This window comes from Plodia interpunctella, chromosome 3 (assembly GCF_027563975.2).
Source record: "Plodia interpunctella isolate USDA-ARS_2022_Savannah chromosome 3, ilPloInte3.2, whole genome shotgun sequence".
Classification (NCBI taxonomy): Eukaryota; Metazoa; Arthropoda; class Insecta; order Lepidoptera; family Pyralidae; genus Plodia; species Plodia interpunctella.
Window position 1 is genome coordinate 8,692,261 of NC_071296.1, and position 20,216 is coordinate 8,712,476.

Here is a 20,216-nt window from a genome sequence, read left to right on the forward strand (position 1 = left end):
TGTTAAGTAAAACACTTGCATCAAAAACAAGATAGAGAGAATACAATTTAAACAATTGGACAACCGATTTTGCGTGAATGAGTAACAAATATACACAAATATTCACAAACTTTCGCATTTATAATATTTGTAGGATATTGAGTGCTTATCGTGTGCGATAGAATTGATACAATGCCATTTAGCGGTAAGGCGGTGAAATCCGAACACGATAGAAAAAAGTGTTCATACGTCATTATGAAGCTGAAAGACTGTTTAATCTGTATAGAAATAATGATATTCTTATTGAATGAATTGTTATTTAACACCAATTAAGAGATTTAAACAAGTTATTCCATTTTTATTGTTTGTTTTCATAAAACTTTATATCATTGTTGACATAATTATGGCTGATGATAATGATGTGAAATCTATATTACTATCTCTAAAGTCTCCAAAGTTTTTTGAAAGCAATCAACAAAAACACATGCGTAATGTTTTGTTTTTTCTCTAGCAAATAAAGTGGCGGATGATATGACAACAGATTAATTGCAGGATTATTTGTGTACGGAAAACAAAAACATTTTTCATGCAAATAAAAATTGGTAGTGAAACAAATAATAAATTTGGTGTGTAGACGATTTTGTTGATTGGGTAGGGCAAAACATGCGGTGTGGAAGCTTTAGTGTAACATTTTGATTTTTGGACTACATCATGTTTTCGTTGCTAAATAAAATTAACATTAACATATTTTTAATACATTAAAAAAATATGTTCCCACATTTTAAATTCAAATTCAAAATTCAAATCATTTATTCAGAAATTAGACCTTCACAGGCACTTTTTCTCGTCAATCTTTATATTTATAGTTATTTCTCACAAGCTACAAACTACTGGCATTTCGGAACGACCACTGCTGAGAAGAAATGCCGAAAGAAACTCATTTGAACAGTGTTGGTCCCTATCATGCCAGATCGGCTTACCATTATTGTTTCTTACAATGTTTTTTTTTTCTTTCTAATAATATATAAAAGTACATTCTTGTTAAAAGCCGTTCTGTAAATATGTTATGAAATAATATATATTTTTTTATAAATCGTGTTCGGATACATGCAATACCTAAAGCCAGCATATGATTCTATTCGACGAGTTTATAGTAATTACTTGTTAAATAACTAGTTTCACTGTTTTACATGTTCTGTAAAGCTTGCTTGGATATATTTATAGAAATGTCTAGCCTGAAGTCATTGGATCTATAAGCAATCTATAAGCCTTTAAAAAATAAAAGCAATTAGTACAACTGGGGGCAAAAAGTTGTCCTTTTTCTTATTCATATTATACTAATTTTGTTCCAAACAAGACAAATGTTTGTTAAATTCTTGTTAAAATTTTTGCATTATTCGAAACTATTGATACATAGCGAATATATTTTGAAAGTTTTATATGACGGTTAAAATTGTATATACATGTGACATAACATACCATTCCATATACTGTTCGTGACTTGTTTTAATGTAATTCATACGTTGTTGTATTGTCTCATTCAACTTGATTTTTTATCAACACTAATGTGAAAATAATATCTTTCTATTGCTTTACTGTGCAAGTAGCGCTTCGCTTAATTGTTTAAAGTTTTAGGTAAATTTATGATACGATATGTACCTATATTTTGTACCGATTGTTTCAAAGCTAATGCCTTTATATATTGTATTTACTATAAACTTGTTGAGAAACGCCACTGATACAATTGTTTGTGTAAAAAGTAATATGTACTAAATTATATTATTGTAATATAATGTAGCGTTTCTTTATTTATTACTGAATGCATACTATTTATACACATAATTTTATTACCAGTGATAACCTATAAGGGAGAAATGAAATAACTATTGTAATATTAATGCAAATTTTTATTTATACCTTCAACCTTCCTCTGTCCATGCGGCATTAAATAAATTTAGCATACAATTCCATACAAAAAACCTTGAGTACTCAAAAATTCATGGCAATAAAAATACATTTAACTTAATATTTACAAATTCAAATCAAATACATAATATACAATTATAGTAGTGACTAAAAGTAACAGAACTGAGTTAAAAAGTAAAACTCATTCAGTTGATAATGCCTAATTCAAATCAAATGAAGTACTCAACGAATTAGCCATCTTAACACAAACTTCTTTGATAAATGCAATTTTTTGAACAAGGAAAGCTATGTATGTAGTTATATCGGAGGGAAATGGATTACATTTTTTAATGTACTATTGTAATTAATTTCGGGATGTCAAGATGTCATAATTACATAAAATACGGTATACGAGAACTATACCAATTATGGCAATTTACGATTGTGAATATAGTTTGGTACAAATTAAAAAAAAAGTAACGCTAGCAGATCACAAATACTCTAAACTAAATTCCTATGTCCAGTTGGCAAAGACAAATGGCGGTTGATCACTCAACTCTTGCTTCAGCAAGAGGGGGTCGAATGTTAAAATGATAAATTAGTGGTGTTTCTTGCGGCGGGTCTTGGTCTGGTCGGCGTTGCGGAGCACCTCCGCGTACGACAGCTCCAGCTTGCGCAGCTTGTGGATCTCCTGCGACGCCGTGCTGGGCGCCACGTCCCACGACCCCGTCTCCGCGTTCCAGCCCTGGTAGATGCGGCCCGGCCTCCCGCTCGGCGTCGGCGAGTTCATGTTGCGGTTGTAGAACTGCAGCGTGGAGCCGTTCCACTCGCTCTCGGTAGGCTTCACCAGCGGACTCGCCTCGATGGGCCTATAGTCCCTCCGCTTCTTGTTCGATGATTTCTGGTAGGTGATCTTCGGCGGCGACGGGAACACGGGCGAGTCCGCGCCCTGTCGCTCCTGGCTGTGCTTGCGGTTGCGATGCCTGGACTTCTTTCTAGTGGCCGCGATGTACTCCAGCGGTTGCCGCACCAGCGGCGTCAACACGCGCTCTTTCTCTTTGTCCTTGTCGCCCACCTGCTTCTCGGATTCTTTCTCTTTAGGCTCTTTAACTTTCTCGGGAACCGGGGACTCCGCTGGCTTATTTTCTTTGTTCTTGACTTCCTGCTTCTTGACCGGTTCGGCGACAAGTTTTTCTTTTATAGTCGGCGTCTCTGGTGCGGTAATGTCGGACACTGGAATCGATTGTTCAGACATTACAGACGACAAAACGCTTTGGGTGTCATCGGTGAAGTTTCCTGGTGGATCCTCTGTCGCCGGCGTGACTGGCGGTACTTTGCCGGCGGTGGTGTCGTCGAGGAGGGGCAATTGCTCTCCTTCGTCTTTGTTCTCCGCAGCTTTTTTAAGAATAGTGAAGATTTCTTTGAACAGCTCGCGGTACTCTGGTCTGTTTCGGAAGCGGCTGTCCATGGGGCTAGCGTCGTCGTAGATGCTGAATCTGTAGTCCTCTCCGTCGGCAATCGTGCAGAGGAATGAGCCGGGTCGCTCGCGTTCGGTTTGCGTCGCCTTATTGCTCGTCTCATCAGAGAAGCCGGAGCTGGACGTTTCTGCTTCCGAAAAATCTGGTGTTTGGATGATCTTTTTCCGAGATGTGGTCTCAACTTTCTTCTGCAGGTTGATATCTTTCTGTGCTTCTTCGCCGTGGCCGCTCTCTTCGTCCGTGTCCTTGACGCTAAAGTGGCTGTAGTCCCCGGAAGTCTGCAGCTGGTCGATCAGCGTGGTAGCGGGCGCGGGAGGCTGCTCCTGCTTGCCCTTCCTCAAGTTCTTGCCTTGTGACAGCTGAACTTCTAGAAGAGCCTCGTACTTCTGTACCAGCTCTCTGTATGGGTTATCGTGACCGTCCTCTTTATTGGCCCAAATACCTTGAAGTAATTTTTCCTTGGCATTCTGAAACAGTGTTTAATTTGCTACATTATACTTATAAAATTCATTAAAAACATATTTATTTCAAATTCATGGAATGCGTTGTTATAGTGATTGATAAATCATGACTATTATTTAAAATTGAAGTTAAAGAACACATGTTTGTAATGAAGATAATAGTCTGAAGGAAGATGATTGTTAAGTATTTAAGTATGTTCAAGAAAACGATGAAGCAATCTACAATGGTTCAAGTATGTTGATCTGAATATTAGTCAAAAATACACCCATTACTCCACAAATTACATAATCGAATATTACGTACAGTACAGTCATTATTTGTTAGCCAATTACCATTGTTCGCTATTATACGTTAGGATAATTATAAATTTAAATACTTAGCTTACATATTCTCAAAATTGTTAGTATACATATTAAATAACATGTTAACAATGTCCCATAACTAATAATTTTGGTTCAGTTATAGATTCATACATGCCTTTACGTGTTTCGAACAAACTGTCTTAGGCGGTTATTCTGTTTAAAGAATCACATGATATCCGTCACCGTTCAGTGTAGCGTGCGCTCTCGCGTTTAGTATAATAACGGGTCAGTAATGGACGTACCTTTGACTACATACGATAAATCCAAAGAAAACTACTGCAAATGCGCTTCATAATGCATATGCAAAGCGTGATCAACAACATCAGGGGCAGTTGTAAAAGCATTGTCGCCTAGAAACGAGCGAAACAATCACATGAGATTTTGAATAGGAAATCTACCATGTTTTATTTATTCGCGCGGATATCTCGAACGCTGGGAGAAAGTTACACTTGACTGGCTAACAAGACAGCGGGATAGAATACAAATTTCTATTCAAAGATTAGTTCAGCAAGTTAGTAATGTTAATCCATATTGCAGAGACGCGGAATCGTGCGTTAATTTAGTTATGTATTTTTACAACTTATATAATTTTTCATTTCTAAACAAAGAAGGAGAAAGCAAGAGGGGATAGTTAATCTTGTAAACAGAGAGGGTCATGCATGGAGTTTTGTGGGCACTCACGTCGAATTTGACAAGTTTGTTGGAAACCAGGTCTTCCCTGGCGCTGTCCGGGCCGGGCGTGAGGATCAGGGAGCTGATAGCGCTCCTGTCATCGTCATCTCCGTCCAGCATCGAGGACATGTCGTCTCCCCGCTCGACGCCTCTGAGACATCTTATGCAAAGTTGGCCTTGTCTGAAATATCGCGGAATATTGCATGTTGGATTCATTGCCGTATGTTATGAAAATGTTTATGAATATACAAATTGGCTGATGTCATTATGTTAAATACTAGTAGAAAGTAGTGTGTATGTTACGTGACGTTAGTTAAAGTAATATACCTATTCTACTCTTATTATTAACATTGTATACAACTATGTCGAGATATTGTGTTCTTTTAAAAAATATATACTTTTACAACCACTCACCTGACTTCTTCCAAGATAGAGAACTCTTCATGCATCGATTTCGGTTCGTCTTCTCTCTGGTGCCAATTCCTCAGTTGTTCCTGCAACCTATTGTTCTCTTGGACCATAGACGCGAGCTGTTCCTCTAGTTCGGTTACCCTTCGCTGTTCCTGTGCAAAGGAGACTTTACTTTCTCTAAGTTCGTCGCTTAGCCTGAGTAAATCTTCGTCCTCTTTTGTCAGTTCTGGGAGGGCCACAGGCGTCGCTTTGATTGGCGTGCTAACTTCAGGAGGCCTCTTACAGTTGGGTGTAGAAGGGATTTTTTCTGTGCTCTCATTTTCTTTGGGTTTCTCGCTCTGGGGTTTCTTCTCCGCTCTTCGTTTAGCGATTTCTAGCTGTGCATTAAGGTCGTCCGACACTTTCTGCAGTTCCTCGCACTTACTCTCCAACGCTTCGATGTTTGCGCATAATCTGTAATTAGAAAATAAGGGCTTAACAATGTTCAAACACTAGTACATAAAATAGACAAATGTTGAATTAATAAAGTACAAATTGAAGTATTTACCTATATTCTTATTAACTCTTATAAGCCGACTTTCAAGTGGAAAATTATTTAGAAATAAAAGTAATATAATAATAGCAAGGATTAATAAATAAAATTAATGTAGATGAAATAATAAAATGAATAATACTTTTTCAGAAACATCTTGGAGAGGGCCGCGACAATGCCCTCAAGTTTTTCTCAGCGCGCAATCATTATGTACCGAGTGTAATTTGCGGCAAAAATAACGGGAAATGAAAATACTTAAAACTAATGCATAAGTCTGAGTAGTATATTGTTTTTTAATAATATAGCGTGTATTTTTATTAATTATAATAATATATGAACATTTAAATAATACAAATTATATTAATTTTAAATCTATGGCAGTTTATATATTTTTGCAATCAACTCGCGTTACTGTAGTCTCCTATCTATTTATCTATCAAAGGTGAGATTATTATTTCGGATCCTTTTCATCACCAGTCGAAAACGTGTGGTTAACAGTTTCTATGTGAATCGGAACATCTGTTGATCCTGTTGATAATTAATTAGAGCGGTTATCAGCTATATTACGTTATCAAACTCTTGAAGAGATTATTGTCAAACAATAATTTGGGTTATCAGTATCGAGTTAATTTAGTAAATTCAGATTGTGGTTATGGCGTGGCGGTGCCACAGACAATGGGGCCATCACCACGTTTAGGACGCATACGGAGTTGAAAACGAAGCTATGTTAGGAAAGCCTCAGATCTCAAAGGATGTAGTTACACCATTCATCGTCATCAGCCATTTTAATATCCCAACTGCTGGGACACTAGCCTTTATGGATGGATAATCAGTATGTAGTATAATCAAACCACAAGGGCCCAAATGGGGATGCAGATACAGCCACCGGCTTCAGATGTTTTTCGAAATACGAAGGAGCTCGATATAATTGACACACATCCAGTGATCAGCCATTGCGAAAATTGAACGCGAACCACTGCGCCATCGAAATCCTCTCACACCAATTTGTAGTAGCATGAACGGACCCTGTGCTGCGACATTCTATGGCTGAAGAACTAACCGGGAAACTCAGATGAGAAGAGAGAAATAGTATGAGCAAACTCACGTCTTAATGTGTTTCTTGTCAGCGGCATGGTCGACGGCAAGTCGGTGGTTGGCCCGCTCTAGATCCTGTATGCTGACTTCCAGCTGCTCGTAGATCCTCAGTCTTGAGTCGTTGACCTCCCTCAAAGCGACCGTCTGTTTGGTTAAGTACTGAAAACAATGGACAAAATGGTTAAGTAGTCTGTAAACATAAGTGGATACATGGGAAGTTATCATTGGAACATTCTCATGTTCAGATTCCATGAATGTTATTCAATTGAAGCATTTTGTTGTTTCACGTTCATATTCATACTCAAAATGTATTAAAATCAAACCGGTCAATCGACCAGTTAACGTAATGTAATAAATTTATTACAGTACGGCTACATTCTACTATCACCTCAGTTATTGATGGTTTCGTATAGTTTATTACTTGTCTTATTAATATTTTTTAGATTTGTGTTCTATAAATTAATGAATGCTTTACTTCAATTTCTTGCGCCTGGTCTTCGATGACATTTTGGTGTTGTCTGAGAGCTGTCTCCAACTCCTTGTTCCTCTCCAACAGGGTCTTCCCCAGTTCAGCTGCTAGCTGCAAATCTGAAACAAGCAAGCATATAATTTAAATAACCTTCCTAAGAGTTTCCTTAACAAACTATATGAATTCACTAGCTGTGCGTGCCGTAGCTTCGCTTCCGTCTATCGAATAAAGATATTGGAATCGAGAGAATGTTGGGATCAAAAGTAACATATAACATCAGGAATAATGTTTCTCCCTGGTGAAAAAATTTTGAAAATTGGTTGAGTAGTTCCGAAGATTATTCCCTACATCGAAACCTATAATCACTTACTCTTTATAATAATAATGTGTTTAATTATATACTTATACTTACTTAGTATTAACTTAGATTACAGTATAAATACGCAAACTAAAAATCGTTGATTCGAAACAAGTTACGTAGGTTCGCTTCGAATTGGCTTATAAACAGAAACAGAGGTAACGGGTTTACAGATGTTTATAATCGCAAAAATTGCAACACACGTGTAGAATTAAGTAAGCCCTTAGGACACTTGCTCTGGCCAACTTGTCCGGTTACTGCGATGACGTAAATTTCATTTCCTACAACAGAATAACTTGTGCTCAGTATCTAATTATATGAACATAAAATTCACCAAGCGACATTATGAATAAGAGTAATTTATGACACAAAAATCAGTAACAATATTTTTGGTCTCCAAAAGCCGTTGCCCTAAGTGTGTATTCGGTCGATGCAACCGCCTCACATGATAGGTGAGTGACTAACCATTACCAGCGGCATACAACTGTGATTTCTTCGACACAACGCGACACATTGCCGTTTCATTACCACTAATCAGAGTCACAAGTGGACCACAAGCGGCCAGCCACTCGGTACATTACGGTAATGCCGTGAAAGGCGAAACATACTGGCAAAGTAAGTAACCTTGTCGACGAAGAACAAAACGCCGAAACTTCGTACCAATTGAGGTCAATGGATAGGTACGCCGCACAAGTAATTTGACGAAAGTTTATCATGTGTTTTAGACATGACTTTCATTATTCTTGGCTTCAATTCTATTGTACTATTCGAGTACTCCATAAACCATTTAGAGAGAAATAAAGTTTGAACCGTCGCGTCTCGTCATACAGACCGATAGCCAGCTACCGAATAAAAAATCTGTACTAATTTTATAAAGAGGTAAGCGTTTGCGTTTGAGGCGGGTAATTTCCAAAAGTATGGAACCGATTCCAAAAATTCTTCCACCCTCAGAAAGGTACATTATCCCAGATTGCAATAGGCTATATTTTATCTTAAAATTCCCACGGGAGTGAAGCCCCAGGCAATATCTAGTCATTTATAATCGATACACAATGTCTCGATTCTTAGTCAGAAAATTTTCTTTTTTAATAATGCTAATTTTCTTTTTTCTTTCAAAAAAGAAAATGCTAAAGCATTTTCTTTTTTCTTTCAGAAAATTGTCTTTTTTAATAATGCTAATTTTCTTTTTTCTTTCAAAAAAGAAAATGCTAAAGCATTTTCTTTTTTCTTTCATTCGGCAAAAATAAAACATAGTTACAATTTTACATTTGTTATACATGTACAAACTAGGGGTCTATGTCCAAAAGGATCCCAGCTCAGCTTCGTGCCGTGACTGAAAGGCACAGCGCTGATTTTCAGCTAGTACCTACATAGGAACAAGTATACATAATTAAGAAAAAAAATATATAAAAGTTCACTTAGCATAAAAAGATTATGTGGTTGGTAGGTAGGAAACAATATTAGTATCTACACATGATCTACACAGTATTAGTTTTCTAAATTCTTTTACATTTTTGGATATGTGGGTATTTAAATTTTCAAATAATTGAAATGACAATACTAATATTATAAAGAGTCAAGACAATAATTAATTACCTTATTTATATTTCGAGGATATTTTTTAAAGTAAATTCACTGTTAATTGACTAATTTCTAATAAAAGTTCCTGTCACCCTTACGTACCTACCCCATTTGGCGAGCTAATTGATCGCCAAAAAAATGTGTACATTAAAAACAACATAGAACTATGCAACTAACTACTAACCGTAAATAAATTCCGCGTCCATAATGCAGCTAAACAGCAAATTATGCGGCATTGCACAAAACGGTGTTCTTTTAAACGAGATGTAATTTTTTACATGAAATCTCTAACTGTTCTCGCTCCAAATATCCGCTTTATGATCTTTTGGAAATTCGAAGGCGCGATGATCGTGCATTTTGGTGAAAAAAAAAAAATTTGAAAAATATTTAAAATTGTCTGTGTTCCGTCGCCGAGCCGGTGCTTAAGCAGACTACAGCTGTAAACGAGGTCGTGTTTGTATACCCTACTACTAAGACATTTTGTAATGAGTAATTGAGTAGATATGCGGTTAATGCAATCGTCGTTTCAATATAATTTTTAATGTAAGGAAATATTCCTTCCTGCATAAAACATATCCACATTGAAGAAAAAAAATATAAATACTTATTTAAGTAGAATTATATACATTTAATTTTTTTTCTATGTATTGTATTGACTGTAAAATTATACGAATACTAGCTGCGCCCCAGGGCTTCGATTCCATGGAGATTTCGGAATTTGTACCAAATTTCATAACAATCTGTCCAGTAGATTTTGAACGTTGAACGTTTGACGTGAACGAGTAAAAAACATACACACACACATACATCCTTACAAACTTTCGCATTTATAATACTAGTAGGATCAATGTAAATTTTTAATAGTACTTATTACATACTATTTAAAAAAAAACAACTTCCCAAATACTGACCAAATTAATGTGTGGCCGGAAGAATATTTCAGTTATTATATACCTACGATTAGATTTATCTAACAGCGATTTTTAAATGGCCAATTATGCTTAAATTACTCTCATTCAATATTTTCAGTAGGTACTATTATTATGGATATCTAGGTAAATCGTAGCTTTGTAGCCGTTCGTAGCACCTGTGGGACCTTAACAAATATATCAACGCTAAAGGTGCTACGCTAAATCGTTGCATCCTGTATTGAACAATCTCATATTTTCGTAATCTTACACACTAAAGTTTTCATTGAAGTTGCTGATAATTGAAAAACTATTGAAATACTCTATGAGAAATAGAGGGAACTTGTCTCTTCCCTTATTGCATGATAATGTAAATAGATATAAAGAAAGAAACCATATTTTATTTGTAACAAAAACCACATCACAGTTTCAATAAACCCACGGAGAGTTTCCACCAAAATGCACTTCGCTCAGCGTTGTATCCAGTCATCAATGACATAAACCAGGATGCTGGTCTTCAGCGAACACCAAAATAAAGTTTAAGTTAAAACAGAAAAAATGTTTAAGCGTAAATGGATATGACAAACGCTTTTTGGGAAGGTTTTTGGTGTTAAAAACGACATCTATAGCCAGTTCAATTCAATATTTGGTTCAAAATATAGAGGCATGGTACGTGGTCAGTAATTAAACAATAAAGATAAAAGTAGGCGACTTTCTCGCGATGACTAACTAATGAGTCGTATTACTATCAGAGATACGATCTTCATACAACACAAGATAGCAATCATAGTGAAATGGAATTTTCTTTCGCGAATTCTTATGTTAATAATATTTTGAAAAGAAATACAATTTTAATTTTAATTTTACATAAGTGCGATTTCTAATCTATCTATGCATGTAATATATTCGATTAAAAACTGCAATAATTTTAATAAATTATATCAATAAAATTGATGTCGGTCTTCACGTCGTCGCCTGCATGGACACGCCAATCGCAAAGCAATTAGGCAATAAGAATAGAAGAATATGTATTTTTCTTTCAATCAATTTTCATATTCTTACATATTCTTTAAGCGGTCACCATATAGGTATTTGAAATCTGACAAGTTAAATAAAGCCTGAATATACTTTTAGTAGTGGAGTGTTTTAGTACTTTTCGCGGTATTCGGGCAAAGCTTTCTGCATAAACGCAATATGTGGGCTAAATACTAACATCTTTACTTTCCAATACATACTGGTAACTGTGAAAGTGTTGAGACAAGCCTAAAAAGTACGGACAATACGACAGACAGAAGTTTTGCGAAACACCTTAATGAGGAGAATTGGTCAAACCATAACATCCTATGGTTAGGTCTTCAATAGAATATAAATTTTAGATGTATATTCTCCTAGGACCGCATATATATTCACTTATAAAATTATAAATAATAACATTAATTATAAATTTACAAATCATAAACATGATTGTGATACTCCATCTAAAATAATAACATTTATATTTCAATGTGGTTACTGGGAATGGCTCAATATGATAGTATAATATTGAGCCATTCCCAGTATGCTATCGCATATAAAATGGATTTAGCTGCTTTCATGCAGTTAACTACAAAGTAATTGGTACAAGGTAGGTCTTTAATTTTAGATCAATGTTATTAGATGCCTAAGTACCCATAATATTTCCTTTTTCTGTAATTCCGTAATTGCATTATTGTATATTCCTTTCATAACTCTGTATAATTCCACACTTTATTTATTGAGAAAATTTCTATTGAAGTTCCTGGGTTATAAATCGAGATAATCACGTCATTTTATTGTCCATCAGTGTCTCCATTCGTTAGTCGCATGATTAAATGAGCACAATAAACTGACTCATACAGATATAAATACAATGGATGACCCGCAGTGACCCACGGGACCCATGCTATTGGGCAACATTACATTTAATTTCCTTTTCCGTTCCTTAAAAAAATCTAACATATTATGTACACTAACGTTTTTAAAATTCAACTCCATTTAAATACAGAATAACAACAATCATTGTCACGAAATTATATTATGTTATTGGCCCAGATATAGCCTTTTGGCCCAGACTTTATCTGCATACAGTTTTTGTGAGAAAGAGCATAAACATCAACATATTTTCGCATAATACACAACATAGGTGACACACATTCATCACATTATGAACTAGCTTCTCATTTCCACGGGAGTTGTTCCTTTTGCAGGAATAAATGGTAGGTACCCTATGTCCTTCCATCTTTCTTCTCTAAAGTAGGAACAAGAAGATTGGTCCAGTAGCGAGAAGTGGTAACAAACAAACTCATTTTCGCATTTATAGTATTACTAGCTATCACTCATAACTCCGACCTCAGTAGCGTATGTTTGACCTAGGGTTATTAACTATTTCAATTCAATTCCAAATTTCATCAAAATCTGCCCATCGGTTTAGCCATGAAGGCGTGACAGACTGACTTGACCTCATAATATTAGCATGGATTATAGTTACTTAGAATATACTTATAGAATACAATAACATAATTATTTGCTGTTCAATGTTCATATATGAATCGATAATTCGGCAAACATTTTCTCATACAAATACGCGTTGAAATAATTTAAATGAGCCAGCGGAAATTGTTGAATGATATAACAATGCTTTGACAAATTCCGTAACAAACATTTTCTCACAAGACCGTTTATGTCGCTGTTATGTACTACTTATTTACTTCCAATTATGTATTTAGAGGCAATGACTCAATCGTTTTCTTGAACGTGTGTACTGTATACTTCAATAAAATTGTAGTTTTGAATAAAAACGTGTGTAATAAGGTTTGTTACTTCCAAAAATGATTACTTATTATTTTCAACGTATGGATTTTAATTATATTATTCTATTGAAAATTTTGTATGGGTACTTAAATAGCTATAAAATATTACACGAATATTCTTAAATACATAATATATTAAATACATAATAAATTATTATTATATTTATCTAAGGATCAGCAGGATCTTTAGATGCTTTGAAAAAGTAACTAACTAACTTTTGCGGGACTCAACATAGAATTGCTGAATTAGCTATCACATGGACAATTTCGAAAAGAAATCCACGGTTCGTGTCCATAATGTGTAAGAAGCGGAGCGGAGATGTTACATGTTGCGTACTACCACCATTGAAACGTGTTATTATCGCTTCTCTTGCGTGATACCAAGCTGGACGGCTCAACGCACTGCTTACATGCATTTCTTTACGAGTAATTTTACCATAGATTGCACTCTAACCATTGACTCTTAACAATCGTATCATCAAATATTTGAAATCGAAATTAATTTAATTAAAAATATCAATTTTTTTTAAAGTTCGAACATTCGAATGAATCAAGCGTTCGATGGAACTTTTTCAATTGTGATTTTCTGTGAATGTAGATATTGTGTCAAATTAAAATCACAACACATCGCTTCTCGAAGGACGCGGGGCAACATTGTCGTTTTGCGGCTTGCGTGTCTTCCTGGGAATGGCGTGCTAGCTGGCGGGTGCATCAAATCAATTCGGCTATCGAGAACAAGTTGAAAACAACAGGTGCAAAGCGCATTGAACATCTGCGTAGCACTGCAAAGATGTATCTGCATCGATAAAGTTTCAACGTCCTTATATTTAATTATATTATTTTTTAAATTAGAATGGGAAATAACACGAACCAAACGTATTGAATATTCTATGTGGTATTAATCACGTAACGACTTTAATATTACCACCGCAAGGCCTGTACATAATGGTTAACGTGATATGCAGCAGTTTATTGTATATACTTATTTGGGCAAAATAAATTATATTTGTCAGAATATTAATTTTAATAGTCTAATAATATACAAAGAGAAAGAGAGAGTATTATATTTCATAAATTCTCAAGAGGCTGAGCTCTTGAGAATTTATGAAAACTCAATCATCAATCTCAATAATAATCGATTTATATTTCTCACTCGAAACTCAATAAAATTCAGTTTATTTTATTAAGTAGCTCTAGATTCTAGATACAGTTTTGATATACATATTACAGAAACAGTTACAAACACGCATAATATCGGGCACATTACAAATCATAACCATAACACAAAGTCCATTACGGTTGGAAATGTTGGAATCTAAATAGATGTAGATAATATGACAATTCTTAACGACTGGTGTTTAGCCCAAATTGAGTTCCATTTGTTGATTTATGTTTACCCGTTATTGGTTAATTTTACTTCTATAATTATTTTCTGAATATTAATAATGATTATTGACGTAAACAACACATACGTCGGCCATGGCAATTAGCGTAAAAAAAATATGTAAAATCATCCTAGCATTATATTAACAGTATAACAAAGTCAGGCGCAAACCCAACTGTAAAATGGGTTTGCGCCTGACTGTTTGCCATGAAACTGGGCAAATATTGGGCGGTAAACCTATCTCTGGTACTAGCGCAGTGGACCTCGACCCGGAAAATAAATGCTTTGGTAATAAAACTAACAGTCATGATTTAAAAAACCTTTTTTGGTTTTATATTCGATCCTAGTCAGAACCAAGTAGAGTTATATTACAAATACAATATGTAGAACTCGGAGCACTCTGTCCTAATTGGCTGATTACTTACAATTAAAAATCATGGATACCTAGTGTGAAATAAAATTAGTATTCATAATTTACGTCAAGCTACTAGATTCTTGAACAAAAGGCAATGAGTTGAACAATGCAACTTTCTAGAATTTTTCTATTATTATCTCTATCTTCCAATCAACCTTTCCTTTCTGCAATCATTCTAAGCGTATGAAATATAACTTTGAAACAGGATTTAGATAGGTACGGAATTGACGTGAATTGCTGGATTAAAAATATGGAATTATACTCAGTATAATAACGATTACCTGTCACCTTGACTCCAAATAAAGACTGATACGGTATCGGGCAGTATTACCCCAACTTATGAGATAACAACAATTAGTTGTTGTACCATTTATCTCTCTATACAATTACAATCATTAACTATCATTTTAAGGCAAAGCACTGGTTTTGACAATACATGCGTTTTGCCATAGTATTTGGATGCAAGGTCGAAAAGTGCATTATGATAAGAAAACGATAAAGTGAGTGTGATATAAATAATGCTCTGATCATTCGTCATGGTTAAAAAGTCGGTAAAACTAGTTTTGTGCAACAAACCTCTCGATCGAGACATCTGGCTGCAACGCCTCTCACGAGGCCTTGCGAAACTAACCTTCGGTTCCTTGCAGACACTCCAGCTCCACGGTATAGTCCCACAGATCCAGGGAGTTGAGCCCGTTCAGTTCCCAAGAGTTGAACGAGTCGCACTGTTCCTGCTCCTCGCTCATTTTCTCATCACACCTAAACTTAAAGGTCACTAACGACTGATGTCATTCTTCTTTGTGCTTGGAGTCATATTTTGAGGCGAGACGCGACCGCTCCGACGGCGCGCGGCGGACTGACTCCAGTACCACTAGACCGACCCGCACTACAATTATGTACGGCGCTTTAGCTAGAACACCGCCAATCTAATTTCAATCTCATTTCTTCCTATTACTCTCCGATAGCAGATGGAATTAACAAATGTTATCGTACCTCAGATGTAATAGTGAAGGAAAAAACAGCTCTAGAGAAAGTGCCGCGGATGATGCCACCAGCAATCAATCAAGTTTTTGGCACGGTGTATTTGCGTGGTCAAAATTGTACGGGTCGCGATGAAAGCGTCTCGTTTTATCCCCGCTACTTTCTCACGCTTATTTTAATAACCGTGGATCATAAAGATCACCATCACCACTGAAGAACTGAACCACAGTACAAATATAAGCCGTGTCGATGGCGACAAAGTGACGTATCCAATGGAATTTCGCAAGTCAATATTGGCAGATTGCAGTTCTTTGGAGACTTTCTTAGCTAGGTAGATAATTATGATGGATGTTACTGCGCATGTTCATAACATGTAGGTGATTAGCATGCAAATTTGAGAAAAAAGTACCTACTTAATTCCAATGAACCTAAGCAAGTGTTTATAGTAGATCTATACCAATCTGTGTGCTACCTTCAGACTAATGAAGTTTGAAATGCTGTTTAAATTGAATGACGTTAATCTTATAACCTGTTCCAAGTTTAAGTAATGCTTGTTAAAATTACAACAAAGTATAAAACATGTTAATTACGTAGTATGGATATTTTGCAAGTACTGGTGTACCAACTGGTGTACTCTGTAGGTAATTAACCTTAGATGGAAAAACTCTGAAATAAACAAATGAATAGTACAAAAAAATCTTTAAATAAATTCAGAAAAAATATTGTTTCTTTTTAATTTTATAATTACACGGAAGCGGTAAATACTAAATAATTTCAGAATAGAGCGTTAATTTATATTTTTTTAGTAGACTTCGATTTTTACATATTACAGAATATGTATATAACCATTAAGTAGGTATGCACATATTGTTAATATGTCTATTTGCAAATAAGACTTTATTTTGGTGGAAAATGGTTGATTTTGGCGTAATCTGGCTCAGGTTCAGGTTGCGTGCAGACTATCTCTGCTTGCATATAGAGGTAAATGTAGAAATGGCACTTTATGTCACATGAAAATATTAAGCACAATTTGATACCATTTTTAGATCCCCTGTCATCATACATAATCTAGTATATCTAGTTAATTAGCGCAGACACATTGATAAATAAACTTAAAATTTTCCAAGCGTCTCGCAGAGCTATATGTTTATTTATATATAGCCACTTGTTAGTAAACAAAATATTATATTACTCCGCTTGTATCTTTATATTTAACGTAAATATTGATAAATAATTAGATAATATATACCTTAGAAAGAGGTTTAAGTGGTCGATTCAATTTGAATACTAATTTGAACTATAACATTATTGTTATTTTTTATTTCCACTTGTTACAAGATTCGCTTTTTCGTAGTAGACAGAAAAAATACTTCTATGTTGTCAATATTTTATGCAGCTTAATCCGGTTTCGGTCCAGCAGCCTTCTGAATCGCCAACGAGTAATCAGCCGCGGCAGAATGACCGCGATGACTCATCAATAGGCACTATTTAGTCTATTTTAAGATAATTTTGCCTATTTTCCTATTTCATAACATTAAATTAATTAGGATCATAACTGTCTTCGTAAATACAAGCCATAAATAATAATCTTACTTCTTTATAGTGACATCTAGATCCACTTATACAGTAGTAGTAATTACATAAAACTAAAAAGTCTTAGTAAATTGGACAAAAAATAATCAAAACTATTTGGCCTTTAGTATCGGGTCATGATGGAAAATGATCTTTTTCTGATTGGCCCGGGTCTTGGATATTCATCTATATATGTATTTATTATAAAATATAGTATCGTTGAGTTAGTATCCCATAACACAAGTCTCGAACTACTTTGGGGCTAGCTCAATTTGTGTGATTTGTCCTAATATATTTATTTATTTATATTTAGTATAAGTCTGTATACGAGTATATACTCAATTGATCGATTTTCCTCAATTAGCGAAAGCCGAAAAGAAAGCCTCATGACGTTTTTCGGTTTTGACTATTGTAATTATAATTATGAACACCATAAAATTGTCACTATTTCATTGCAAATTGGAATGTCTGATTGTAACCTGTTACGAGTAAGTGAACGCCGAACGCCTAGACTTTGGATCTGATCTGATCACCTGGATCATTTGTGAAACGAAATTTTACGTAAAAAATAAGTAATTAGGTACCCAAGTTGTCATCAAGTTGCATAGGTACCTACTAAGTATTTCATCAATGCTCAGTCGGTATTTACCTAAATTCGGTCTGATTTTAGTGGACTTTTCCTTTACGCGTGTAGATAACGTCAATGTATATCATAATCTTATCCCTTACTATATGTCTCCATGCTTCTACGTCAAGCCTCTCTGGTCATACTTATCCAATTATTGTCGGCTATTATTATCCTTTACGATCTAATTGTATGCAATGAACAATGACTTCAAAGCAGAATATACTCGTCAATCTGAAATACATTAGCATGTAATGTAACAGTTTTATTCAGTGGTTGTGTAAAATAACCGGTTAATCCTTTACGAATCCATTGGTCATTGTTGAGTAACCTTCTGTGAGACAATAGTGTATAATATGCAAGTGGGTCATATTTACATGAAGTACTTATACATCTTGATTCAATATACTTATTTCGAGACAGAGATTTGTTATCATCAGTGTCAGTATCTACACACATGCAAGTGATTAACATAGGTACGTTATTATGGTAATGTATATTTACATTGTACATGATTGATTTTATTATCACAGACTCAAGTCCAACATGAGCTAATGATTGACGTCGAATTACTCAATCTTGGATTATACGTGACTTTTTCCATGTTTAGTCGTAGTAAAGGCAGTAGGATAGGTAGCCTCGCCAGAATGAATAAAAACTGCTGCCTTTGCATGAAAATTTCATGGTTTATAAACATTTTAAAGGCTTACAGACTGGCTTTTTAAACTGCACCACCCGAAGATATGCTCGGTGCAAACTTAAAGAAAAAGAGAAACAAAACATTTCAACTTTTCATAATAGCTAAGTGCGGTAAGCTGATCGTTCAATATGTGTGGGGAAAAAAGTTACAGTTTTTAAGCTAAAGATTTATTTTTAGGCTTTTTGAATACCTGCTCATCTAAACCTACAGCGATGATTTAGCTTTTTTTTTTTTTATTATTCAGTTTAGGATGATATACATCACTTATTGACATCAAAAATTACTTAAACTAAGTCTACTGCCGGCTTCCAAAGCGCAGGTGAAGAAGAAGCGGCGCAACAAACTTCACCGCAGCCTTTTCTCCAAGGACGTCAATTAACAAATATAGGTCTTATACATATATTAAAAAAAGTATAATATATAAAAGCTGTATAATAATTTTAAGGTATCCTTTCGTAATTAGCAAGATATTATAGCATGCAATAAGCATGTACAAGTCTTGCTTGGCATCTACATTTTTTTATATTGTTCAATAACTGGGCAAAGATCTCACCATTGTGTTCCTGTCTAAAACAATGCTCGGCCAATATTTCTGGAAAAAATTTCATCAGTACGAATGAAAAAAAGATAAATAATCATAATAAGATATAGTTCATCTTTTCGCGAGTTTGCTATTTATTGCTAACACTGGTGTCGGATTATATTCAAATCGCCTAAAGTATAGAAAATAGTAAAATGATTATACGGTTCTATCTTAGATTATGAAATAAAACTGCAGTATGTTCGTCTCGTCTAAGCCCTGTTGCACTACCTCTATAGCCGCAATTACATAAGCAAATTGCAGAATATTTTGCCCAATACGTGTATCAGTGTACAGTATAATAGCAGAGATATTGTGAAACTAGTACAATTGTTTTGGCGGTGACAAGAATTTTTCGAAAGGCTTTAAAATGTTAAATTGTTTGGTGTGCCGTAACTGCTGTCACCATAAACAGACCTGAAAGATAAGCCGACTTTATCATAGATTTTATGATTTCCACGTTGAAATAATTCCAAAGGTAGAAATATTAGGAAATTGGTGATGTTTCGTAGTAGAAGTTTCTTATATCTATGATTTATTTGGGTCCGCACTACAACACTACCCAAAAGGTCCGAGATATGTAAAGGCGTGCCTTTAGCGTGTAAGTAAATTATTTTATAATAAATTTCACGAACTTAATTAATCAAGCGTTTAATTTGTAAGAAATTAACTAATTTCTTGTACTTGTAGTATTTTTTTTTACTAAAAAAGGAAATTACGAACTCGTAATTTCCTTTTTTAGTAAAAAAAAAACTAAGGACCTCCGCTAATAGGAGTGGGTCCTGTAAAATAGTATGCAGTATAGGCAGCATATCTACGTGGACGCTTGCACCACGTCACCCTCCATGAGACCCAACGCCAAAAGATTAACTTCAATTGGAAATTTACAAATAACTGCATAGTTATCCATCTCATTTTA

General features: G+C 35.0%; 1 protein-coding gene across 4 annotated transcripts in view; it reads right to left on the reverse strand.

The window, feature by feature from the left end:
- Positions 1–1,865: 1,865 nt before the first annotated feature.
- Cen (Centrocortin) overlaps positions 1,866–20,216 on the reverse strand; it is a 57,639-nt gene continuing 39,288 nt past the window's right edge. For 2 of the 4 annotated variants that reach the window (XM_053769981.2, XM_053769980.2), the window contains exons 2-6: positions 7,372–7,484; positions 6,907–7,055; positions 5,273–5,722; positions 4,868–5,039; positions 1,866–3,829 (exon numbers count right to left, since the gene is read on the reverse strand). In XM_053769981.2, the coding sequence (XP_053625956.1) occupies positions 2,483–3,829; positions 4,868–5,039; positions 5,273–5,722; positions 6,907–7,055; positions 7,372–7,484 (2,231 nt within the window). In that variant the 3' untranslated portion in view covers positions 1,866–2,482. Of the gene's footprint in view, positions 3,830–4,867; positions 5,040–5,272; positions 5,723–6,906; positions 7,056–7,371; positions 7,485–9,488; positions 9,526–15,470; positions 15,702–20,216 lie in introns of those variants that run through there. The other 2 variants (XM_053769979.2, XM_053769982.1) reach the window with 2 other exon arrangements.